The sequence below is a fragment of the Tenrec ecaudatus genome, chromosome 16, assembly GCF_050624435.1.
Source record: "Tenrec ecaudatus isolate mTenEca1 chromosome 16, mTenEca1.hap1, whole genome shotgun sequence".
NCBI lineage: Eukaryota > Metazoa > Chordata > Mammalia > Afrosoricida > Tenrecidae > Tenrec > Tenrec ecaudatus.
In genome coordinates, this window is record NC_134545.1 from 12,173,368 (window position 1) to 12,200,440 (window position 27,073).

General features: G+C 49.4%; 1 protein-coding gene across 1 annotated transcript in view; it reads right to left on the reverse strand.

Annotated features, from left to right (window-relative positions):
* The window catches only part of RNFT2 (ring finger protein, transmembrane 2), a 75,480-nt gene that overhangs the window by 41,014 nt on the left and 7,393 nt on the right, over positions 1–27,073 (reverse strand). Inside the window, exons 4-7 of the mRNA XM_075534315.1 lie at positions 21,266–21,753; positions 17,062–17,138; positions 13,733–13,833; positions 4,610–4,763 (exon numbers count right to left, since the gene is read on the reverse strand). Coding sequence (XP_075390430.1) covers positions 4,610–4,763; positions 13,733–13,833; positions 17,062–17,138; positions 21,266–21,753 — 820 coding nt within the window. The remainder of the gene's footprint in view (positions 1–4,609; positions 4,764–13,732; positions 13,834–17,061; positions 17,139–21,265; positions 21,754–27,073) is intronic.

Here is a 27,073-nt window from a genome sequence, read left to right on the forward strand (position 1 = left end):
GATGGGAAACCACTCTAGGAGCAAAGTGCCTGGATTTAGGGCCCAGAAACTTTAGGGATTTTAATGGAACAAAAAGCCTCATGAATCTTCTTGGCGCTTGAGTTCAAGAAAACCACTTTCTTTACTTTGGTCTGCTGTACCCTTCACTTAAAGAAATGTGCTCTACAGGATTTTCCTGGAAATAGACTACCAGGCCATTTTTCCTAGGCACCTCTGGGTAGACTGGCCTCCCAACCTTCCAGTTACCCTGTTTCCCCGAAAGTAAGACACCCCCCAAAATAAGACCCATTTGCAGTTTTGCCTCTTGCTGAAATATAAGGCATCCCTCCGAAAATAAGACCTCCCCGAAAATAAGCCCCCTCCCAAGCTACTGTAACTCTGGATTGGACTGTAGCGGCGGGCGCCGCTGCGCAGCTCACTGTTGGCCACAGCACAACTGGAGCAGACAGGAAGTACAAGGTCTCTTTTAATAAAACAATAAATAATAAATGTGTACCATATTCTTCTTCATGAAAAATAAGATATCCCCTGAAAATAAGACCAAGCACATCTTTGGGAGCAAAAATTAATAAAAGACACTGTCTATATATTTTGGGGAAACAGGGTGGCAGCTGAGCATGTTAACTGTTTGCGGGACCTAGAAATTCCCTCTAAGCAAATGGGTCCTAAATTACATCAGTGGAATTGGTGACACAAAGGAAAAATGGCCAAGGAGAACGCTGTGTGGTGGGAGGCTGGCAGGGCTGGTTTTTAACCCCTGATGCAGTAGAGGGCAGTGATGATTCTGTGCCCTAGCCCAACAGACACAGGTTTCATTCCTGGCCACTGTACTTCAGAGCTCAGCCACCACTGGTCTGGTCGTTGGAGGCTTGTGTGTGGCTAGGAAGCTGTGCAGGTTTCAGATTATAACAGACTAGGAAGAAAAGCCTGGAAATCTACTTCTGAACATCAGACAGTGAAAACTCTCTGGATCACAAAGGTCCAAAGGGAAGTCCACAGCAACAGATCATGAACCATTAAAAAGGCTCTTAACACAATCACTAATACCTATCGTACTCTCATGGCAGACCTAGTCTCAGGACAGACACAGCGGCCCTCAGCCTCCTGAGCTCTCAGTCCAGTGGCAGGGGACAGAAAACAAACAAAACCATCGGCCCATTTCAGATACTGATCCATGATACCCAGAACCTGAAATGGGGTCACAATGAAATGGAGTGACGCATTGTAGAAAACCACTTTAAACAGTATGGCCATGGCCGACCTTTCAGAAAAAGTGACCCCCTAGGCTGAGATTCAAAGGATGAGAAAGAGATGACCGTGGGGCCATCAGAGGAAGTACTGCTCCGGGTAGAGGGAACGGCAGATGCAAAGGGCCTGCAGCGGGAGGCACCAGGCTCACTGGAGGCAGAGAGCGGTTGCCAGTGAGGCTGGTTCGGTGTGAGTAGTGAAGATGTTGGTGATGATGTTGGGCTGGTGGGTAGGTGTCCCAGGGCAGGCGATGATCGCTAACAGCAGCTCAAGACTCAGCCAGCATGGTGGTTTGGGTTGAGGTTGGAGACCAGTGACCACCATCTTTAAGCCCAGGCCCATCCCGGCTGGCCTGATTCTCCTGTTAGGCCAAGGTATGCGAGGATGCCTGACAGGCCCTCCCATGCCAGGAAGCAGGTGGGAATTGGTGTTGCCAGAGGGATGATTAAGAACAGGAGGAAAATGAAGATTCCCCAAGTCCCCAGACAAGACTGGCTCCCCCAGCCTCACACGTCAGGGGCCATCAAACAAATCCAAATGCCAACAGCCCTGCCGCTATCATCGTGACATTATTAAAAAGAAGCCCACTCCCTCCAGGGATGGTGTGGGGGCCCAGGGAGGAGCATCTGTGCTGTGAGCCATTAGGGGTCTCTGACAGATGCGCTCTGACCACCCTCCCAGCCCAGCTGCAAATGAAGGCCCGTCCTTTTCTTCTTCCCAGACAAGGATTGATGAGGATTTGGGAGAGCACTCAGACAGGCAAGAAAAGGCTGTGGACCTTTTCCAAGCCTGCAATTTATCTTGAGGAGACTATTCACATCACTTTTACAGGCGGGATTACGCTCTGACCTGGCACATTAATCTCGCCGAATAAAATAATAATAATCAAAAAGAGGGAGCTGGACAGTTGCCAGGGAAGCATTAATAACTGTCGCCCACACCTCGGTGGGATAAGGAAAGGGTGCCGGGTGCCCTCCCCGCCCCCTCACCCCCAGCATCGCCCGCAGTACGGAGAAGGCAGGATGTTCAGGCCTGGCTCTGAGGGAATTCTGTGTAGACGGTGTGTGGAGACTCATCTCCCAAGTCAACTTGGAGACACTTTCTAAGCAAATACGAGGAGTATGTCTTGCAGCCAAGAGCAATGGTTCTGGAATTGGCCTGTGTGAGTTCAAATCCTGGCTCTGAAATTTATAAGCTGTGTGGCAGTGGGCTGGTTCCTTTCCCTCTCACTGATCTTGTTTCCTCCTCTAGCAAACGGGGATGAAAAACAGTACCTGCCTGACCTTTCGACAGTAGCTGTTGTGGAAAGCAGTCTGGCTTGGTGTTAAAAGGTGGAGCATAAGATTACTAGGTGACCTAGTAATTCCACTCCTGGAAACAGACCCAGAAGAACTGAAGACAGGAGTTCAAGAATGTTCCCACTTACATTCTTCACAATAGGTGAAAGGTAAAACAACAAAAACCAAAACACCAAGTGTCCATCAACAGGTGGGTGGTAAATAAGATGAGATCTTGCCACATCATGGAATATTAGTCAGGAATGAAAAAGGAATGAAGCGCCCACCCATGCTACAATGTGGACGAACCTTGAAAACACGATGGCAGACACAAAGGCCTTCTATTGGATGAGCTCATGTATAGGAAATGTTCAGGATAGGTAACTCCACAGAGGCAGGACAAAGACTAGCAGTTGCCAGGGGATGAGAAGAAGGGAAGACTGCTTAATGGGCATGGGGTTTCCTTTGAGGGCATGAAAATGCTCTGGGAACTAGACAGAGGTGGCGAGCACACAACATTGTGAATGAACCAAACACCACTGAATTGTTCGTTTTAACATGGTGAATGGTTTACGGACAGGTTAATTGTGTTACATGCATTTGTCGGTTAAAAACAGGAAAACAAACAAAAAGGAGTAGGAGTTGCTAAAGACACGAGAAGGGGGAAGGGTGTCTGAGACAGAAGGACAGGAGGGTGACAGCGGTGCACACAGAGCACTTTGGCGGCAGTGTGACTTTGGGCCAGTTACTCCAGGTCTTGGTGCCTCGGCTGTCCCCTCTGGAGAACAGGCTAAGGCAATCTACGTCACAGGTCTGCGGTCCGAAGGGGATGGGTTAGCGTGTGTCGGGGACTCTGAGTCAGAATGGGCTGGATGGCATGCAGCCACCACCATCACCTGTGTAAAGGAATGAAAGCGGTGGGGTGTGGCTGAACCTGGAGCACAGAGTGAGGGGCAGGGGAGGGAGAAGGGGCACGGTTGGTGAAAGGCAGCACAGGAGTGGTGGCTGATGAAGGCAGCCCCCTCAGGGAGCCTTGTTAGCATGTCACTGGAAGACACTGTTAGCATGTCAACTTTCTGCAGGAGAAACCTGGGAAGCAAAGTGACTGGATAAGGCCTAGTGGCTGGAAAGTGTCAGGGATAGGGAGGGTCCAGGTGCTCCCACATCTGGTCCATTCAGTGACCCCCTGGCCCTCAGAGGTAACCATGGTCCTGGGACTTGGAAGACTTGCATTCTTATCATTAGTCCTGCACGGACCGACTGGCTGGGTATTTGGGGGACAAATTGCCTCGCCCGTCTGTGAACTTTGGTGTAGCAGGCTACCCAAAGATCTGAGCTCCCAATGTCAAAAAACCTGTGTTACCTTGTAAAGACCAAAGGCCTTCGAAGTTGTGGCTGGATGAAGGCTCCTGCCATGGGAAGAAGACCCTGACTTCTCTGGGAGGCCTGACTGTGGAGGCTGGGGGTGAATTCAAACACACAAGAGGAGAAGACCCTGTGAGGACACGAGCAGCTGCCACCCGTCTGTAGAAGCCTGTGCACTGCTGTGATGCTGGACAGGTTTCAATGGAGCTTCTAGAGTAAGACAGATTAGGAGGAGAGGCCCGGCCATCTACTTCTGGAAGTCAGGTAATGCAAGCCCTATGGATCACTGGTCTACTCCGCAGCCAGTCAAGAGGATGGAGCAGGACTGGGCAGCAGTTAGTTCCATGACACATGGGGGTCACCTTGAGCCAAGAGCCAATGCCATGACAGCTAATACAACAGCAGCATCAGATGCGATCCACTGGGTCTCAAGTAACCCCCTCCAAACTCTGTGCAGTCAAGCTGATTCTGACTCATAGTGGCTGTATCGGATGGAGTAGAACTGTCCCATGGTAGAACTCCTCATCTTTCCCCCAAAGAGCAGCTGGTGGCTTCAAACTACTGACCTTGTGGTTTGCAGCCCACCAGCGCTCAGACACTAGCTATCGTGTACACTGACACCAATGGGGCCTGCTCCCTTATTTCCTCTTCCAGAAGGCATGTGGAGTGGCTGCCTCATCAGCAGGATTGGGTGGCCTTTGGGGCCAGTCAGCTCTTACCTTGGACTTGACGGCCAGGATGATCTTGGGTAGGGCCACCACGAGACACTTGAGAGCAATGGTGATGTACTTCAGTACGAAGTCTGCAATCCCCACGATCCACAGCAGGTCGAAGAAGTCCAGCGTCTCCAGGTTGGGCTTCAGGAATATGAGGCTGGGAGGGAGGACTCAGAGTTAGGACATGTTCTCAGGGCCTGGCCCTCAGCTACTTGCTCCTCTATGCCTTCTGGCAGTCGTGTGATCCTATTGATCAGGGACACGGACTTCTGCGATCTGCTACTCAACTGCTGCACGACCTCTCCGAACTTCATGTCTCCTGCGGGTTACCTGGAGAGGTGGGCCTGGAGTATTGCCAATGTCTCTCTATTTCCCTGTGTCCTCAACAAGAGCAGGTGGTGGAGAGGAGCGAAAAGGACATGCTGGTCACCCTGCTAGCGTTTTACTCACGGTATCTCATCAAATGCTGCACAGCGAGCACCACTGTGATTGCCACTGCAGGAAGGAGCCACTGAATAGAATGTGGGTTGCCAGAAGAGCACACACACATCTGGTTGGGAGGAAGTACAGCCAGACTGCTCCTGAGAAACGAGGATGGTGTGACTCTGGACATGGTATCAGGAGGGACCAGTCCCAGGAAAAGACCATCATGCTGGTCAGGGAGAGGGTCAGTGAAAAGGATGAGGACTCTCCCTGAGATGGATTGACAGGAGGACTCTCCCTGAGATGGACTGACATGAGGACTCTCCCTGAGATGGATTGACCCAGTGGTTTAAACAGAACAACTGTGAGGATGTACACAGGACCGGGCGGGGTTTCGTTCTGTTGTGCACAGGATCTCTATGGGTCAGCACTGACTCGGCGGCACTTCACAACAACAAAACCTGAGGTGTTCAGTCCACAAAAGGGAGGGTACAGGACAAAGACAGCATTGTGTTCCATTGTGCAAAGGTCCCTATGACAGAGGGCACGACCTCCATGGCCGCTAGCACTAACCACAAGGCTCAGACATGTCCAAGGTCACACTGTACAATAGCCCTAAGGATCTTAGTGCTGGGGAGTCCTGAATTTGAATTTAGGTTTCTCTGCTTATGCGTGGTCTGACCTTGGGTGGGCAATGTCATCTTCGAAAGGCTCAGTGTTCTCTTCAGTAAAATGGCAATCACCCCTTCTCCTGCTCCTGTCCTCCCTCATGGCATGGTTGGCGAGATTTGATGAAATGGTAGACATACCATTGACTGACCAACCCACTGCCATCAGGTCAATTCCGAATCGTAGCAACTCTATAGGACAGAACAGAGCTGCGCCTGTGCATTCTGAGACTGTACTTCTTTACAGGAGGAGACAGCTGTCTTTCTCTCTCGGAGCAGCGGTGGGTTTGAACTACTGACCTTGTGATTAGCAGTCCAATGTGTCAACACTACACTATCAGGGCTCCTGGACACACCACAGCCCCTGCCCAAGAGCAATGGTGAGGACAACAGCAATTCTACAAGCCGGGCATAGTCATCCAAGCCGTTTTGTAGACGAGAACATTAACGCATAGAAAAGTACAACATCATGCACAGGACACCCAGACACTGAAGGACAGTGGTAGATTCAAACTCAGGCCTCTTGGCTGTAGCTTAACTACGTCTGCCCCTATGCCGTGCCAGCCTGGCTTCATGTACTTTATTATCCACCCAAACCCAGTTCATTTTCCCAGAGACTCTATGAAGGAATGTCTATGAGCAGAGGAAAGGCAGGCACCACGATGTAGAATGATGTGCCCATGCTGGAGGCAGCAGGCAATCTGTCCATCTCTGCAACATAGTGGGTGCTTTCAGGATGCTATGAGGCCCCCTTTCTGCAGTCTCCCAGAAATGCATGGCCTGCAGAGGGGAGGCTCAGTGGTAGGACTCTCACCTTCCACGTAGGAGACTGGGGTTTGATTCCTAGTTAGTGCGCCTCCTGGGAAACCACCACCCATCATCAGGGAGGCTCATGAGTTGTTCTGATGCTGAACAGGACTCCGTGGGGCTTCAAGACTCAGACAGACTAGGAAGAAAGGCCTGGCAATTTACTTCTGAACAATCAGCCAAGTGGAAGCCTACGGAGTACGATAAATATAGTCCAACGCCCACCCCAAATGGTCAGGAGGGTGCAGGGCTGGGCAGCATGCCCCGTGTTGTGCATGGAGTCACCAGGGCCAGACTCCGCAACAGCTCACCAGCACAACAGTAACGAGTTGGCCTGTTTTCACTGTTTACAAAAACAAAACTATTTATATTAGGAAAAAAAGACACAAAGCAACATATTTCTATTTATAGCAAAAAACCTTTCACAGGCCAGAGTGGAGCAAAATCAATGAAAAACCATCTCCGCTGGCAGGCAATCGCTCATGCGATCCCTCGTGTCCTCACCACCTCGCGGGCTCTGTCTCCAGGGGATTCCTCCCCTTCAAGTGTGAGTGGCCAGTCACATCAGGCCGAGAGGGTCTGGCAGGCTCTAGCTGTCCCCAAAGAGGGAACATGGTATCCAAGGGGCCTTCGGGCACTTTCCTGATGAGTCTTAGCTCAGGGAAGGCCAGAACTTGAATCTGCCCAGGATTCAGACACCAGTGCACAAACTGGAGCGTCTTAATTCTGCCCCTATCAGCTTTCTGGCAAATCATTTCACCTCTAAAAACCTTCCCTTTATCTCAAAAGATTTCTTCAAAGCAGTGGTTCTCAACTTTCCTAATACCTCGACCCTTTCATACAGTTCCTCAAGTTGTGACCCCTCCCACCATAAAATTATTTTCGTTGATACTTCATAACTGCAATTTTGCTACTGTTATGAATCGGGCGACCCCTGTGAAAAGGTTGTTCGATCCCCAAAGGGGTCATGACCCACAGGTTGAAAACCGCTGCTTTTAAAAAAAGCAAAAGATGTGACTCTGAGGTGCACTCGACCCAAGGCCATAGTACTGTCAACTGCCTTCTATGCATGTGAAAGTTGGATGCCGAATCAGGAAAACCAGAGAAGAATCGATGCCTGTGGATTACGGTACAGGTGACGAACACTGAAAGTACTCTGGACTGCCCAAATAAATCTGTGCTGGAAGAAGTACAGCCAGACGCTCCTTAGAAGAGAGGCTGGTGAGACTGTCACCCCCTTCAGTTCCTAGAGCAGGGCTCCTCAAATTTTTTAAACAGGGGGCCAGTTCACTGTCTCTCAGACCGTTGGAGGGTTGGACTATAGTTTTAAAAAAACTATGAACAAATTCCTATGTGCACTGGACGAGTTGGCTGCTAAGCAGGACAGGCATCGGCAGCAAAAACACCTGGCGGGCCGGATAAATGTCCTCAGCGGGCCGCATATAGCCCGTGGGCTGTAGTTTGAGGACCCCTGTCCTAGAGCATGAACATGTTCTCCAGAGGACCGGTCTCGGGAGAAGACCATCAAGCTTGGTAAGTGGAAGAGCGATGGAGAAGAGGCAGGCCCTCCACGGGGCTGATGGACACAGTGGCTGCAACAAGGGGCTGGAACGTAGGAACGGGGTGGAAGTAGTGCTGGGCAGTGTCCACACAGGGCCACAACGAGTCTGAACCGACTGCAAGGCAGTGTCCACACAGGGCCACGACGAGTCTGAACCGACTGCAAGGCAGTGTCCACACAGGGCCACGACGAGTCTGAACCGACTGCAAGGCAGTGTCCACACAGGGCCACGACAAGTCTGAACCGACTGCAAGGCACTGACAAAAAGAAGCCTTCTTGCTTTCCCCGCCTTGTAAGACGGAGAGAAAGCGAATTCTTTACCTTATCCAACTCAACAGGCTAATTAGTCAACTCAAACGTCAGAATACCGATGGAAGTAGGTGACAAAGTATGAAATGTTTAACAAGCCCTAATCGCATCATAATTGGCATGACTATTTATTAATTATGATAGATTCGTAGTGGTGGTGCCTAATGAGTAAAACTGATAAGAAGAATCGTGTCGGTCCATAGAACTGAGGGTATCGTGAAGTCCCTCTACTAAACGCAAGGTCCGAGGCTCGAACCACCCAGCAGCTCTGAAGGAGATGTGGCAGCCTGCTTTTGTACAGATTATGGTCTTGGGGCTCCTACGAGACAGTGCTACTCTGTCCTATGGGGTCCCCTTGAGTATAGCGACTTGATGGCAACATAAAAAAACAAACCAAGCCAAGCCTGTTACGTTCCCAGTTATATCATTAAGTAAGTTACTTACTGACAATGTCACTCTGATGTCACTGGGACTGGGAGTTGGGAGTCTCGTTCTGAGACTACAGTTGGCGTGGGTGCTGTCCAGGCTTTTAGTTCATAGCGCATTAAGTTACAGTGCTCGTACTTTAGAAAGAAATCCGAGGGAGTTATCAATATGTGGCAATACACCCCTGCATCCCAACAAAAAAACCAAGGAGTCCACAAAGCACAATGGACAGAAATAGTGTAAAAACGAGAAATATAAAACAAGACAACCTAGATAAGTACCCATAACCACCCCCTCTCCCCTTCCCAGTGTCTCTGTGACGAAACAGGTGGCGTGTAAGTCAGGTCGCTGTCTCTCTGTGATTACAGGGACAGCAGCGAGGGTTGGCGGTAGACCTCAACCACCCACCTGGGGGCTGTCCAGAGGGCGGAACGTGCACAGCCCAATGCGGGGAGCCAGTGCCATCGGACCCTCCCTGTGTTACATTGGCAGCTCACCACCAGAGAAAGAGCCAGCGGTGTGAAAGTTAAGCATTCAGCTGCTCATTTGTGGTTTGGACCCACCCAGCGGCTTCCTGGGAGAAAGACCTAGTGACCTGGCCCCGAAGAGACTATAGCCTAAGAAACTCTATGGGGCAGGAATCAACTCGACAGCCCTAACAATAGCAAGCGGTGGGTGTATGGCCCAGATTCAGGAGTGGAAGTAGGCAGCCCTATATCTACCTATTTTTCTATTGATCTACACAAACTTGAGAACTGTCCTGGCCAGGTGAGAGCATAGTTGATTGATGGTATTTTTTTAGACTCCTTCTATTAACCAGGGTCAGTCGGCAGTGAGTGTGGTTTGGCTTTGGTATACACTAGTGGATTCCTGAGGCTCAGCTAACTGGTTGTTCCACGGCTCCCTTTCCCAGAGGCGCCCTGGTGGCACAGCAGTTGAAATGCTTGACTGCCAGTTCCAGAGTGGGTGGTTCAAGCCCAACCAGCAACTTGGAGGGACAAAGACATTGTTCCTGGACAGTTCCTGGGAGACCCTGGGGGCCAGTTCGACCACCATATCAGGTGTCTGACTCAGAATTCACTCAACAGCTACCCACCCACCATCGGTGAGTTGATTCCAACTCACAGTTTCAATGGCACCCAACAACAACACCACATTCCCGGCTTGGTTTGTCGTTCACTTGGGACTGTAGCGTGAACCGTTCTGGCCAATGGGATGTGCGGGGACCAGACAGTCACCACTTCCAGGAAGTGATGCTCCGCGAGTAGCCCTGGTGGGAATCCCTGCTTTCCGAGCTTCCTCTGCCTAGGAGACTTTGGAGTTACGTGTTCCATGTACAGGTGGAGTAACTCCAGCTACCAGGCAGAGTGGAGGGAGGCTGTCCAACTTGCACTCTAAACGTGTTTTTGTTTGTTTTTATTCCCCAGTTGATTCTGACTCAGGATAACTCCCTGTGCACCACTGTAGAACTATGCCCCGTAGTTTCCCATTATGATCCTTCCGAAGTAGACTGTCAGTTCTTTTCTCTGGGCACCTCTGGGTGGATTCAACATGCCAACCAACCTTTCAGTCAGTAGCCTTCAGTGCTTAAGCGTGTGTGGAAGTAGAAGCTTGTCAGGGTGCCCAGGTGCAGCTGATCCTGACGGACACACTCGGGCTGCATGGAGGCCGGTCGTGGACAGGAAGGACAAGGTGGAGACACAATTCCTGTGCCCTGACAGAGTTGGCCTGGGAAGGTTGGAGTCTCCAAGTAAGAGAGAGAAAAGGGTGGGGTCTCCATGGTCCCGCCCTCACTATCAGAAGAGACGTGCAGACAGCCACATCTGGTTCCTCCTGCTGTCGCTGGGACCAGGAGCTTCCTTTCTGAGAACCCTATAGGAGGGCGATGGCAAAGCTTCCCATTCTTGAAGCCAAACAGAGGCTCTCAACCCAATCCTGTGGGAGCTTTGGAACATGCTCATGCCATTCTAGCTCAGCCCAATCCATCGGGTTCACTGGAGCACAGCGAGGGGCAAGAACCACAGAACACTTGGGAGGTTCTCAAACCTCAATGTGCATCTGAATTACCTGGGGAAGACAGATTCCTGGGCCCTGCCCCTACAGAGCCTGCTTCTTGAGGGCTGCGGGGGACCTGGGAACATGCATGTCTGATTCTCAGGAGAGATGGTAGTGAAGAACATGAGCTCTGGGCAGAGCTGGCTCTGCTGCCCCAGCCATGATTCTGAACATGCTTAGCTTCTGTATATCTCAGTCTCTTCATCTGTGAAGCAGGCCCTTGCTGGGTCACTGGGAGGACAAAATACAAAGGGGTGGCTGTTGGAGAGCCTTGGTGGCATAATAGTTATGCACTGGGCTGCGATGTGAAGGGTCCAAAGTTTGAAACTACCAGCCTCTCTCTGGGAGAAAGAAAGGGCTTTTTGTTTATTCCTGTAAACAGTTACAGCCTTGGAAACTCCCAGGGGCAGTTCTGCCCTGTCCTATGGGGTTGCTGTGAGTGGGCATTGACTCGATGGCAGTGAGTTTGGTCGCTGCGTTGGGTCGATAAGACCTGCAACCGTACTGGAGTGCTGTAGCAGCAGGAACAAGAAGCCCCTCTCTCAAGCCGCTCTGGTTCCCTCTGTGTGCTGCCAGTCGGACTGGGCCCTGGCCTGTTGGGCACAGAGGTCTGAGCCTGTGAATCGGAGCGTGTCCGGAGAATGGCACGAGCTGGAAATCCATCCCAGTTTCTGGGAACTCCACCTCCTCTGTCCCCGGCAGGACCTTGGCAGTCTAGCCCACACAGCTAATGCAGGGCTGAGGCATGCTCTGACTCGACAAATGGCCCCGAAGTGGGGGTAACCGCACAGTCCTCAAAGTGCATTTTGGAAGTAGGTGAACGTGATCTGAAAGCCTAGCTTGAGTTTCCCCTTGTCTTACAGGCTCTCGCCGACCCGCTCTCTCCCTCCACCCTCCACTCCGGCCCCGACCCACAACAAACTCTTTTCTCGGCTGCATCAGGGCTGCTGGTTCCTTCAGAGAGTCCCTCTGCTTGGTGGCACTCTCGACTCCCAAACAACCCTGTGTTCCCCCCATGAGAACCGTGGGTTCCAACATCACCCTTGTGAGGACGGTGCCGGACTGGGCAGTGTTTCCTTCTGAGTCAGAATCGACTTGATGGCACCGAACAAGCACGTCACACACGGTGTACCATGTAACTCCCACCAAACAATCTTTCCCTGCATGGGTCTGGGAGGAAGGTGGGGGAAGATACTGAGAAGTCTGACCTGTGTGAGTAGCTGCGAGCAAGAGTCCATGCGATGCCATCCCACTGCGGATAGAAGGAGCCCTCAGAGCAGCAGGAGGCGGCATCTTATCACCAGCGACAACCAGGAGTGAGGCTTGTCTTGTGGCGCCAGCATCTGGCTTACCCCTGCCTGGTCTTCGAACGTCAGCCTGAACTGCACCCTGGTCCCACCGTGTGAGAACTTTTCTCGAGCTTTTGTGAGTTCTATGGGACGCTGCAGCAATTCACAGAACCCAGAAACGGCAGGACATGTACTCAAGGAGGACTGTGGGTGAACTAGAACAGACTACAATCTTGCAAGAATCTAACTTTGAGAACTTTTTCAAATTTCTTGGGACTGGTTTGCTATTAATTCTTAGCCATTATTACTACAGCCCATAATGACCTGTAGCCTCGGAAACCCACAGGAGCAGTTCTACCCTGTTCCGTAGGGTCACGGTGAGTCAGAATCCACTCAATGGCAGTGAGTTCCGAGTGCTTTTGGCTCTGTCCCCCAGCCGCTGTGTGGAAGAAAGATGGCGGCGGTGTGCTTCATAGATTATAGGCTTGGCTATCTATATGTCGTTCAGGCCATGACTCCTCTGAAAACTGCTCCCCAGCCACCCTCGGGTTTATCCTCCACATTCCCACGGGACTCCATGACCTGGTCCTGCCTCACCTGTCTGGGCCAGGACTTGACCCTTGACCCATGAAAGGGCAACTGGGTGCTAAAGAATAGAGACAGCTAGTGAAACACCAACTCATGCCAATAGCGAAATATCAGAGAGAATGTCTACAAACACTCATGGTCAAATTCCAGAAATCTACCTGGTTCTCAGCCTTTCTCAGGCTTTCTTGTTAACTTTTTCTTGGATTGTCTAAGCTCCTGGATCAAGTGATACTTAAGCAAGAACACCCCACTGGTTAAAGGAGTAACCCTTAGGGTCCTGTCTGAAATGTTTTCTTACTAAATTCTTAGCACACACAGAGGAAACTTCAGAGGTTACTTGTTGACTTAGAGCAATATACAACATTCACAACAAATATGAATGCATATGTAGGAAAATATTAACTGGTATTATTGGGTGGTAGAATTGGAAGGCACTTAGGTTCTTTAACTGTTCTTTCTAACTTCTCACTCTTAAAAATAAACTACTTTTGAAATTGGAAGAATAACTTATTTTTTTTAATTCTGAGACTATGAGAAAGACAAGGAGGATGCTTAAGTGCATATTACTAGGTACAAGAAGCCAATCTGAAGAATCTATGTACTACATAATACCATATAGTGTTAAAAACTTGGGTGGCAATCGTGGGTTAAGCACTGAGCTGCTAACTGCAAGGTCAATGGTTCTAACCCACCAGCTGCTCCTTGGGACAATAATGAGGCCATTTGCTCCCAGTCTCAGACCCTTATACAGGGTCACAATGAGTTGGAATTGCCTTTTATGGTCATGCGCTGGTTTTATTTATTTACTTTTCATGTGGCTACGAGGAAACATAAAATTGTTCATGACACACAGGAAGGGTACATGTGCACATCACAGGGTGGAATCTGCAACTCACTATGCGGGGGATGAGGATGGGGGTGGGGGAGTGATATGGGCACCCAATACCCACCCAGCCCCTGCCCCTCACACCCATTGTAGGAGTCAAACTCTAGCACTGACCTGTTGTATAGCTGCTGGGAACTGAACGTGTAGAGCACATATAGGGTGTTGCCCGCCAGAAAGGCTAAGATCCACAAGATGACCAGCACCGACCGCTTCTCCTGGAGACAGAGCAAGAGACTTGTGGGAATGCCGCCAGGCAGAATATTCCAGCATGTATGACAAATGACTTTCCCCCCTACGGTTTGGAGAAGGTAGAACTGATGCTGAAGCTGACAAAGGGCACTAGCATCTTTCTGTTTCACTCGGATCCCAGGGTAATAGAAATGGGAAAACCAGCTTGGTGAGCCATCCAGAAAGGCAGGAAAGCACAGTGGTTAGCAGCCCAGGTTCCACTGCCTAGAGCAGTGGTTCTCAACCTTCCTGATGCCGTGACCCTTTAATACAGTTCATGTTGTGATGACCTCCCAACCATAAAATTATTTTCATTGCTACTTCATCACTGTCATTTTGCTACTGTAATGAATTGGGCGACCCCTGTGAAAGGGTCGTTTGCCCCCCAAAGGGGTCTCGATCCACAGGTTGAGAACCGCTAACCTAGGTTGACATCCTTGGTCTGGGAGGTTAAGCACTCAGGAAAGTTGCTCAAGTGCTCTGCATTTTATTTCTTCTTTCTGATCTGCAAAACGGGTATATGCTAGTATCTACCTTGTGGAGTGCTGAGAAACCATGCATATGTGTGGCTGGCACACAGCTTCTGTCAGGTGACCTTTGTTGCTAGGAAATAACATGTTTTTAAGCCCCAGAGTCCTAATATGCAAATAGGGTGTGGTTAAGAACGAGCATTTATAGATACAGACCATCTCATCTGATATTGATACACACACACACACACACACACACACACAGTGCTCACTAAATGCCACGACTAACTGTTGAGACTTTATGACATAGCGGAAGATTCAGCTCTATTGGTTAGAGACATCTGCTCTACCTTCTCCTAGAATGGCCTTCTAGAACACTCCCTTGGGCTGGCTGTTCACAGTAGGGCTGTCTTAATGGGACTTAACTTCAAACTCCTGTGCCTGACCATTAAAGCTGCTCACAATCCAGCCGCCCAGTAGTCATTTCTCTGTCCATCATCTCTTCTGCTCACTGCCCAGAAGACCCTGGGAAACCCGGCTCCATTCGCATTCTCATAGTCGTTTTTCAAGCATGGAGATGGCCAGAGGCGGTGCAGAGAAGGGCCGAGGACCCGGGAGACAGATACAGACCTTTCTGCTACTGATTCTCAAAAGTGAGTGTTTTCCTGGACCAGGGCAGCTGCGTTGCTGGAATAAGATGAGGTCATAACTTTCCCAGGGTAACCTTCCCTGCGGTTTCCGTAAATGTTCAATACCCACTGTCTCCAGACCCAGACGAGCATCCCGCGCTGATCCAATAGGCATTTCCGTAGAGTGGACAAGAGAAATGAATCCTCTCCATCCACCCATTATTCCAGGAGTGGTCAAGGTTAACGACCTCCATCCAGCCACCTGCTCTTACCAACGTGATCAGTCCACTCAGCAGTCCTTTTTACCCCAATTAATAATAGACTCCAGTTTAACTCTGCAAATCCAGGCTGAAGGTGGAGCAGAAAGGGGGAATTAGTAATGGTCTGAGCAGCCACACTCAGAAGGACAAAGGAGGGAGCTTCCTGGAGAAGATGAGATTCCTGTTCCTCCTGAGAGTTCCGTGGACCTGCTCACAGGAGATCTGCCCATTCAGGCAATATACCACGTGTAGCATCATAGGGCTCCAGGAGGTCTGCAAGATGCCCAATGGTCCAGGCATCTTGTAGTCCCTAAAATTCAAGTCCAGACCCCATTTGGGTTCTAACTGCTTTTGAGAAACAACCCGTTCCAAAGCCTGCCACTGTGGTATGGAGTCAACCTGTTTCAACAGCAGCAGATGGAGTGTGCACGACGAGGAGGAGACTGAGGGCCAGAAGAACTTCCGGCTCCATTCCCAATTCTGGACTTCATAGTGTTCTTGGGTCAGAGACTAAGCTGCCCTCTGTGCCTCAAGGAGGTCTGAGTATTTTTGAGAAAACAGAGGGTGCCAGAGAAAGGTCAAAGTTGAAGGTCATTATTATAGGATCGCATGTACAGTAGAAATCCTAAATTTAAAGTGGCTGCCATTGAGTCAAGTCTGGCTCATAGCAACCGTATAGGACAAGGTAGAACTGTCCCTGTGGGTTTCTGAGACTGTAACTCTTTAAGAGAATAGAAAGTCTCATCTTTCTCCCAAAGAGTAGCTGGTGGTTTCGAACTACCGACCTTGTGGTTAGCAGCCTAATAACAGAAAAAAATGTTTTCTGTGCTACATTTCTTCTATTTATGATCTCACTTAATCCTTTTAGAGTCTGTGAAGTTAGCGTGGACGGTCCCTTTGAGAGGCTGAGAGTTACCACGTATTCTGTTCAAAGCTCCCAGTGGAACTGGCTTTTGGACGAAGGATGGGCATAGGCTCTGGATCAACTACCTAGGTTCAAGTCCTGAGGCCACTACCTGTGTCAGCTCTTATGACCTACGACTAGGAACTTGACGTCGCTAAGGCATTGTATTTTGATTTACAAAATAAGAGTGCCTTTGCTTTCCTTTCAGGATAGTTGCAATGAATTCATGAGATAGGATGTGCAATGGGCTTAGAACTGAGCTGGGCAAACCATCACTAAAGAGCAACTATCAGAGGAGATTCAGGATGGTGGTGAATCCTACCCAGCAGCATCAGAGTAACAAGCTTCACTGAGGGGGAGGAGTGAGCCAACACACTGAATTCCAAGAGAGTGGAAGGGACTGGGCTGGGAGTCCATGGGGACATAACGCTGCTAGAGGACAGGAGGAGGGCAGGGTTGGGGATCTGCTCAGGGTGAATGGCAGATGAATGGCCACTACAAATGTCCAAGGCTTAACCCCAGGAATCTGTGCCGGTGTTACGTTCCATGAACAAGGGCAAAATTAAGGTAGGAGATGGAACTAAGGCTGCTCATCAGCTGACCTCAAGTACAGAGAGGTTGTTCTGGATTATCTGGGTGGGTCCAATGTAAGCACTGATATCCTTAAAAGGGGGTAGAGAGTCAGAGGGAAATGGTCAGAGAGAAGCTGGAGGGAGGGGCCCTGAGCCAAGGAATGTGGGCAGCTTCTTCTATCAGGGGGGAAAGACAAGGAATGAGATTCTCCCTGGAGCCTCTAGAAAGGAATATCTCTTTGATGCCTGGATTATAACCCACTTCAGACTTCTGCTCCAGACAACTGTGAAATAAGGAATTTGTGTTGTTTTCACCCGGCAAGTTTGTGGTCATACTTTACAGCAGTCATCGGAGACTAACACACTACCAGGCGACTCACCTTCAGGGAGACCTGTTCTCGGAGCGTGGAGTTGGCGTAGGCGAAGGTGCTGGCCATTCCGATGCACACGGCAATGCCTGTGGGACAGAGGAGGCGGGGACAACACTCACTTATCAGCAGGCCTGGCACTGAGTCTGTGAGCAGAGCTGAAGAAATAAAAAGACTCATCCCTCCTGCTCTCGGACATACAGGTCACTCATAGGAGAGAGAAAACCCCATGTCTGTGGGGGAACTGCACTGCCATGTTGACCACTGAGAACCCTAGGCCCCTCTGAGGGCAGGGCCCTGACTCTGGGACACAGTGGGGGCAGCATATGAGAGCACCAGGTTAGACCCAAGGCCTCTGCATACCTGGGTTCAAATCCAGACCCTGGGTGAGCTTGGGCGAGACCCTGCGCCTCCCTAAGTCCTAGTTTTCTCATTGCAAAATTAATAGTCTGTGTCATGTCCACCTTCAAAAAGAACTCGCATATGTTATTTGTGATTTAAAAAAAATACTAAGTGGAAGGCCATAGTATAATAGGGAATTAAAATGTAATGTCAAAGGTGAAAAAGATTTCAGGTGACCCAGGCAGACAGGGTGTGGAATTAAAAGTTTATTCTGAACAATGATGGCAACATATGTACAAATATGCTTGATACAATTGATGTCTGGGTTGCTATAAGAGTTGTAAGTGCCTCCAATAAAATTATCTTTTAATTAAAAAAAAGTTTATTCTATATCGTCTTTCAGTGTTCCCAAGCTTTGTCAAACAGGAATCCTGGACTGTCCTGACTGTGGCTTTCACAGGCTCTCTGGGAGGCACAAACAGTTGACATGCTCAGCTGCTACCTGAAAGGCTGGCAGGCCAGTTGGCATCTACCCAAAGGTAGCTCGGAAGAAAGGTTTGACGACCTGCCTCTGAAAAAGCTGGGCGCAGGAAACCCCATGGAGCAAAGTGCTCCTCCAACACCCACGGCATCACCAGGAGTCGGAAACACATGATGGCAGCTGGTGGGCTTGGAGATTCTTACCTCTCACTGTAGATAGGTGGGATTCAGATTTCACACCACATGCAAAGTGTATTATGCCTGTAGGCTGGTCTGCCTTGTTAAATCCTAAATGTGCTCCAGGCATTTTCCCAGGTCTGCTGTGTAAACCAAAAAACCAAACTCACTACCACTGAGTCTGATTCCAACTCAATTCGACCCTATGGGACAGAATAAAACCACTCCCGTGGGCATCTGAGACTGTAAATCTTTGAGAATAAAAAGCCTCATCTTTCTCCCAAAGAGAAACTGGTGGTTTCAAACTGCCAAACTTGTGGTTAGAAGCCCAATGTGAAGCCCACTACTTAGCCTGGGCTCCTTCATTTTTGCACTGGTATAGATAAAAGAAAATCCAGTAACCCTGGCCTCACCCCCCCCCCCCACCATCTCTCTACTCTCCTTTCTGACTTGGGGAAGTGGGAGGGTAAAGGTAGGGGGAGCTCAGTAAAGAAAATAACTACCTTGAAGAATAATACTTGGCCGTGAGTGTGCTGAGGAGTCCTGGTGGCATAGTGGTTGTGCATTGGGCTACCAACTGCAGGGTCAGCAGTTTGAGACCACCAGCTGGTCTATGGGAGAAAGATGGGCTTTCTACTGCTGTAAAGAATTACAGTCTCTGGGAAATCAATCTATGTGGATATATGTATAGGTTTAGTATTAAGGTAGCAGATGGACATTGGGCCTCCACTCAAGTACTCTTTCAATGCAAGAACACTGTTGTATTAAACTGGCATTCCATGATGTTCACCTTCCTGACACAATCACTGAAGACAAATGGGGGCATAAGCAAATGTGATGAAGAAAGTTGAAGGTGCCCAGCTATCAAAAGATACAGCACCTGGGGTCTTAAAGACTTGAAGGTAAACAAGCGGCCATTTAGCTCAGAAGCAACAAAGTCCACATGGAAGAAGCACACCAGCATGTGTGATCACAAGGTGTCAAAGGGATCGGTTATCAGGCATCAAAGAACTAAAAATCATATCATTGTGAATGAGGGGGAGTGAGGCGTGGGGGCTCCATCTGTAGGCAACTAGACATCCCCTTATAGAAGGGTTTCAGAGAGGAGACGAGTCAGTCAGAGTGCAGTGTAGCAACGATGAAACCTAAAACTTTCCTCTAGCTCTTAAATGCTTCCTTACCCCCACTATCATGATCCCAATTCTACCTTACAAATCCAGCTAGACCAGAGGCAGAGGATGAACACTAGTACAGATAGGAACTGGAAACACAGGGAATCCAGGACATATGAACCCTTCAGGACCAGTAGTGAGAGTGGCGATACCAGGAAGGTGGGGTAGAAAGGGGGAACCGATTACAAGGGTCTATATATAACCCCCTCCCTGGGGAATGGTCAACAGAAAAGTGGGTGAGGGGAGACACCAGTCAGTGTAAGACATGGAAAAATAATGATGTATAAATTATCAGGGGGAGTCAGGGAGGGTGGGTGAGGGAGGGAGGGAAAAAATGAGGAGCTGATATCAGGGGCTCAAGTAGAAAGCAAATGTTTTGAGAATGATGAGGGCAACAAAAGTACAAATGCACTTGACACAATGGATGGATGTGTGAATTGTGATAAGAGTTGTACGAGACCCCAATAAAATTATTAAAAAAAAAGAATTACAGTCTCAGAAATCCTTGTGTGTGTGTGTTGGGGGGGGGCATTTCTACCCTGCTATTGGGTCACTATGGGTCGGCATTGACTGGATGGCAGTGAGTTTTGTTTGTTTTTTTGGTGAGTGTGGCAAGTTCAAGGGAAGGTGGAGCAGGAGGAGGGGTCCATCTATAAGGGCCCCATCAAGGAAGGTAGGGTGATTTAAAGTGGCTGAGAATCATGAGAGGAGCCCTGGTAGTGTCATGGTTACACATTGGGCTGCTAACTGCAGGGTTGGCAGTTTGAAACCACCAGCTGCCCCGAGGGAGAAAGATGAGGCTTTCTATTCTCACATAGCATCACAGTCTCAGAAACCTACAGAAGCAGTTCTACTCTGTCCTCTAGAGTGGAATCCACTGGATGGCAGTGAGTTTGGTTTGAGTTTTGGAGATCACCAGGGGGGCAAAACAATCTAATCCTTTCCAGGTATTTTCTTACTGGCCAACAATCGGCTGTGAGGTGTTCTCTTCAGGGCACAGCAGAGGCATGGCCCAATGACTGACAAAAAGGAATCATGATAGTAACAACAGTGCAGCCAAGGTCAGCAGTTCTTACCACTATGAGCGAGAAAAAGGAGGCTCTCTGTTGCGTAAAGAGTTACAGTCACAGGGGCATTTCTAATGTCCCAACAGGTCACTATGAGCTGGGATTAACTCAATGGCTGTGGGTTTTGTTGTTGTTGTTGTTTTTCAGGTACTAGGTTAAGCACGTTAGGAATTACTGTCCTGGTTCTAATATTAAAATAGGCAATATTGAGCACATACTATAGGTCAGGTTTATGCTAAATGTTTTAAGTCTTCGTAATAAATATCAAATGATGAATTATTTATGCCATCCAAGGAGTCCAATTATTGATAAGATGACCTACATGTGCACATGGGATCATTACGAGTTGAAAATGACTAGGTGGTACTTAACAACATGTTTGCAGAGCTCTTACTCTTTGCCAGGGTAGTGTGTTATGTATTTAATTAGAATTAACTCATTTACACCTTACGAAAACCTTTGAGGTATGTACTATATAATTCCCCTTTTACAGATGACAGAACTGAGGCGTGGAGAGGTTAAATAATATACCGGGAGTAACACAGCTGGGAAGGGGCCGAGTCAGGATTCAGAACCCTGCATTTACAATATTGCTTCAGGCCAACCAACCATCTGAGGAAGGTTCTGTCTTAACCTCCTCCTGACACGTGATAAAACGGAGGCTCAGAGAAGGTAAATGACAGGTCAGGATCTGAAATCTGGTCTGACTCCGATCCCATCTTTCTTTGATCTTGTTTCAATTGGTGACAGTCATATTAGCCGTCACCATCTGTTTCTCCCTGCCGACAGAACAAAACATTTCTCCCTGCCGACAGAAACTGATTCCACTGAGCAATGAGTCTCTTAAGCACAATGGTGGAGCTGTGATTCAAGTGCTGAGTTGCTCACCTAAAGGTTGGTGCTCTGGGGGTTTTCTGAGCACTGTGTGCTCGGTCTGCTTCGCTTGCCTTCCCCCGCCTGTCCCCAGTGGGCACTCACCCAACTTGTGCTGGAAGCAGACCTTGGTCAGGAGGATGAGGATGAAGGGCAGCCCTTTCTGGAGCCAGCAGATGACGGCCTTCAGTTCGGACAGGGCAGGAGCGGGCGTCCCGGGCTGCTCCTCGCTGCCCTCCTCTGCGTGCCCGCGGTGGTGGTCCCCACCCACGTGCTGCAGCAGGGAGCTACCTCGGTGGCCGTGGTGGAAGTGGTGTGGGGGCTGGCGGTGGTGATAGGCGGCCCCCTCAGCCCGGCCCCCGCCCTCCTCCCTGGAGGCCGGCATCTGGATGAAGACGTCCCCACCACTGGCCGAGGACCCCAGCACCAGGCTGGATGGGAAGGGGTTTGCGGGGATGCTGCCTGTGGGCAGGCCGGTTAAGGTGGTTAAGCCGGAGAAGAGCGCTGGGGGAGACGCGGCCTCTGCCTTCAGGCTCTCAAAGACCCCACCTTCATCCACACTGGTCTCAGAGCTGAGCACCTGGCTGCGGTTTCTGAGGGCAGAGAGAGAGGCCACCACGTTAGGACACAGGAAAAGGCACACCACAGCAAGGGAGGGCTGGAGATGGGCAACAATAGCAACAGTGACAGCAACACATCAAACCTTTACCCCAAATGCCTATTCTTAGTCTTCCCACACCAAAATCAAACCCATTGCCGAACTGATGCCAATTCACAGCAACTCTGTAAAACCCCCGGTGGAAGAGTGGTTATGCTTTGGGTTGCTAAGCACAAGGTCAGTCGTTCGAAACCACCAGCCACTGCCCCATGGAAGATAACGGCTCTCGGGAACTCATAGGAGCAGTTCTACTCTGTGCCCTAAGAGGCTTCGTGCTGTGTCTAACAGCTGTGGGTTAGTGTTAATAAAACAAAACCCGCTGACACGGAGTCAACACTGATGCGTGTTGGTCCACCCCTTAGTTTCAGATCAGAAACTGCACCTCGTAGGTTTTCAACGGCTGTGACCTTTCGGAAGTACATCACAGGTCTTCGTTCTCAGGTGCCTCTGGGTGGAGTCAAATCTCCAGCCCTCTGGTTAATGGTCATTTGCTTAACCATGTGCACAACCAATGTATTCCCAACGATCTACCACCCACATTTTAGGAGCCCTGGCAGTGCTGTTGGGTGAGCACTGGCCTGCTAACTGCAAGGCTGGCAGTTCAAATCACCTGCCAGCCCTTCTTTGGGAGAAAGATGAGGCTGTCTGTTCCAGTCTAGATTTATAGCCTCGGAAACTCTCTATAGGGTTGCTATGAGTCAGGATCCAGTAAATGGCCGTGGGGTTGGTCTGGGGATGTACATTTCACAGATCAAGAAACTGAGGCAAAGAGATATTAAAGTAACTTGCCTAGAATGGAACAAATTGGGGATGTTTCAAAGGGATCCAAACTCAGGAAGACTGACTGTGGTGGCCACATCGGAACCCTCCTACAGGACTGAAAAGGGAACGCGGGATTCTACGTCTCTGGACCTTGACTCTAGGGTCTTCAAGATGATCCCGGTTCCCAAGAGGGTACAGCCTTGGTCAGAGTTCGTATGGAAGTGGTTAGCTGACTATCATGGGGAGACTTTATCACACCCCAGCTCCACCTTCCTAGGGGCCTACAGCCTTGCTCTGACTATACTCAACTGAAAAACGGAACACCACCATTCACAGAGACAGTGATTCTCGTAGGGAGATCAGAGGTAAAATGTCTTTGCAAACCTCTGGTGGATTATGACCCACAGTGAACTCTATGTAAAACAGAATGGAACACTGCCCATGCCATCCTCCTCACACCTGTCTTCTGAGCGCATTGATGCAGCCACTGTGTCCATTCATCGTGTTGCAGGTCTTCTTTTTCACTGCCCCACTACTCAGTCAAACACGGCATCCTTCTCCAGGGACTGGTCTCTCCTGATAACGTGTCCAAAGTACGCGAGATGAAGTCTTACCATCCTTGCTTCTAAGGAGGATCTGGCTGCACTTCCTCCAAGATGGATCTCTTTGTTCTTTTGGTAGTCCATGGTGTTTGGGCCGGGTGCGGACCATGCAGCCGCCTCCCCTAGCTCTCCTGAAAGATGGACTGTGCGGCCCCTTCCCCCGCCTCTCGAGGCCAGAGCTGGACTGTGCAGTCCCTGCCTCCAGCGTTCCAAAGAGCTTTTCTCTCCCAGCCGGGTCTGTACAGCCCCTTCCCTCAGCGTTCTGGGATGAAAGCACCAGAAAGCCTCCTTCTTCCTATCAATTCAAAGTCCTTGGCTCAAGCCCTATACATATATGTCCCACTGCCAGGCGTGATTTCCCTGACCTAACTCATTGGGTCTCGGAACCCGCCCAGGGGCTCAAGATGCCCCCATCCTTCTCTGCTCTCCCTTCCCTCCCAGGAGTTCTTTTCCTGTCTCAATAAAATCTGTCTCAACGTCACACTCCTGTGCTTCCCTCTCCAACCTCTCACATGGTACTTTCCGTATTCTTTACCAGCACCATGTAATTCAAATGCATTAAATCGTTGGTCTTCCTTTTTCAATGTGCACCTTTCACATGCATAGGCGGTGATTGAAAATACCATGGCTGGTATGTTGCATTCACATCTTTCTTTCCCCTCCTTTCTGGTTGGCTGCCATATGTATCCCTGGATTGGGTCTGGCCCCTGCCATAGTACCTGGATCTCACCATACTGGCATGAAGAGAGAGGTCTGTGGGGCTGGCCCCAATCCCAACTATGTGGGCACCCCACCCCCTCCCCTCACTTCAGAGGACAACACTGAAGCCACAGCTCAGGAAGAGGGGCGCATCTGATCAGAGCACACAGGAGCAAATGAAGAGGGAAGGAGAGAGTGGAACACATCCAAGCCCACCAAGCCCTGAGGATGATATTCCTGCTCAGAGCAGCCAATGCAGTGAGGACCATAGAGCCAGCCCCACCACAAGACATGACGTCCCTCATTGACCTATAGCACTATGAGGGACATCGCTGGAGTCACAGTACAGGAATTGTGCCCGATCTGACCCCACTACTTCCGGGTAAAATGCTAAGGGCATGCAACAGAGCAGCAAGGGGAGCAAAACAATGAAGTAAGTCCCTAGGAAATGCCAAAAATAGACTTTGGGGCCAGGGCGTGGCACCCCGTCAGACTCGACTGGAAAACAAACAGACCTGGAACTCTTTATAGGCTTTTCTTTTTTTTTGTCCTTGGGTTTTTGTTGTTGTTTGGTTTTACTGTCTTGTTTTTGTGCTTATTATTGTCTCTGCATGTCTATCTAGATAAGATAGGTGGGATAAACAATTCGGAGGAGAAAACAAAGGGATCGATGGTTCGGGTTGGGGGGGGTTGGGGGGGCATGAGAGAGGTGGAGGCAGGGGGAAAGGAAGTGGGTGTTAACAAACCCAGGGACAAGGGAATAACAAGTGATCTAAAATCAATAGCGAGGAGGGTGTAGGATGCTTAGTAGGGTGTGATCAAGGGTAATGTAACTGAGAGGAATTACTGAGAGCCGAGTGAAGGTGAACATGATAGTGGGACAAGAGAAAAGTTAAAGGAAATAGAGGAAAGAACTAGGAAGCAAATGGGCATTTATAGAGGTCTAACTATAGGCATGTACATATGTAAATATACTTATATATAATGATAGGGAAATAGATCTATGTACGTAGATTTATGTAAAGTATTAAGGTAGAAGACAGACATTACTCAAGCAGTCCCTCAACTCAAGAACACTTTGTTCTAATAACCTGGCATTCCGTGATGCTCAGTTTCCCGACATCATCGTGGAAGATAAAATGGGTACATAAGCAAATGTGGTGAAGGAAGCTGATGGTACCCGGTTATCAAAATATATGGTATCTGGTGTGTTACAGGCTTGAAGATAAACACATGGTCATCTAGCTGAGAAGCAACAACGTCCATATGGGAGAAGCGCACCAGTCTGTGTGATCATGAAGTGTCAATGGGATCAGGTATCAAGCATCAAAGACCCAGAACAAAAAACCATCTCAATGTGAATGAGGGGTAGTATGGAGTGGAAACCCAAAGCCCATCCGTAGACAATCGGACATCCCCTTACGGAAGGGTCACAAGAAAGAGATGAGACAGTCAGGGTGCAGTGTAGCACCAGTGAAACATAGACTAATAATAATTTATAAATTATCAAGGGTTCATGAGGGAGGGAAGGTGGGGGAGGAGGAATGAGGAGCCGATGCCAAGGGTTCAAGGAGAAAGAAAATGTTTTGAAAATGATGATGGCAACAAATTTATAAATTTGTGCTTGATACAATGGATGCATGTATGGATTGTGATAAGAGCAGTACGAGCCCCCAATAAAATGATTAAAAAACAACAAAAAGAAAATACCATGGCTTGGGCCAAATGCACCTTTATCTTCAAGGTAAGAACACCCTTGCTTTCCAATCCTTTGAAGGGGTCTTGTCCACAGAATAGGTGCTCAATAAATATGAGGCCTTCTGAAGACTAGGGACAAGATGCTGTTTTGGTTCCCAAATCCAGGTTGATGGAGTTGGAAGCAGGCTAAGGATTTAATGATCTTTCCGAGTTAATCCTAGAGGAGAACAGAGCTTGGGGTCACCACTCTGGGAATAGCCTAGAACCTAGAGCGAGTCCTCATGACACTCTTGTCCCATCTTTCTTCTCTTGGACTTGTCTTCTTTTCAAATGAATTCATGACATGGAGACTCAGTCTACACAACAGATACACATGGTGATCTTCCTGGTGTGCGTGTGTGTGTGGGACCAAGAGCCCCCAGTGTACCTCCACAGACATAAATACTTCAAATACACCGAGCTTGCTGAAAACAGAAACGGGGCTTTCCTTCCCTGCTGGGCCCAGCCCGAGCACACAGTAGGTACACATGTAAATGGCTGCCCTCTCTTTTCCCAGCATAAAACAGAGGGAGGCTGCACAGGTTTTATGCCCTTCCACCCTTGAGCCTGTGTAATCTGTTTTCTACTTAGAGAGGAGGGCTCATTTGAAAAATGGGCATTGGATCATTTCACGATCCTCCCAGGACTTCCCATTCTAAATGCCTTGCCACAGCTCAGATAAACCTCCATCTTACAGATGAGGAAACTGAGGCTCAGGGAGGTGAAGCTGGCAGAGTTCGTTCCGTGGCTCTGAACTCCAATCTCCGCACAGGGTTGCTCTTTCACTTCCCAAGGGCTCTGTACAAAAGCAGGGCTTTTGTGTGGGCTGCCATCTTCATTGCATCCCGAGTGACTTGACTGCTTTCAAGTTTTCAATTCAAATATGTCCTCCTGGGGGCAGCTTCCTCAGCAGCCTTCTAGCCATGACCAACCCCCTGGTCCTTGTTCTCACCGCCCCAAAAGACACATTGACAGTCTAACATCAAGTACCCTGCATGCGACCTCATTTGGAAGTAAGGTCTTTGCAGGTATCTTCAAGTTAAGTAGAGGTCATTGGGGTGAGACCTAAGGGTGTCCTCATACGAGGTGGAGAGCCAGTGGCAGACACACAGGGAGAAGGCCACGTGATGATGAACATTGAGACGGGCGTGCTGAAGCAACAAGCCAAGGAATGCTAAGCGCAGCCGGCAATACCAGCTCAGAGGAAGGCTTGGATAAGGGACCCACCTAGAGCCTTCTGAGAGCATGGCCTTGACTCTGAACTTTCAGCTTCCAGAGGGGGAGAGGACGAGTGTCTGTTGTTGGAAAGCACCCAGAGCTGGTGGTGTCTTTCAGCATAGACGAATCCAAGACCTATCTTGCCCTCCCCGCCGCTCCCCTGCATCACTATACTGCTCCTCTCTCTCTCTCACTCTCCACCTGCCAAACATTCTCACCCGAATGCCCATTATACTC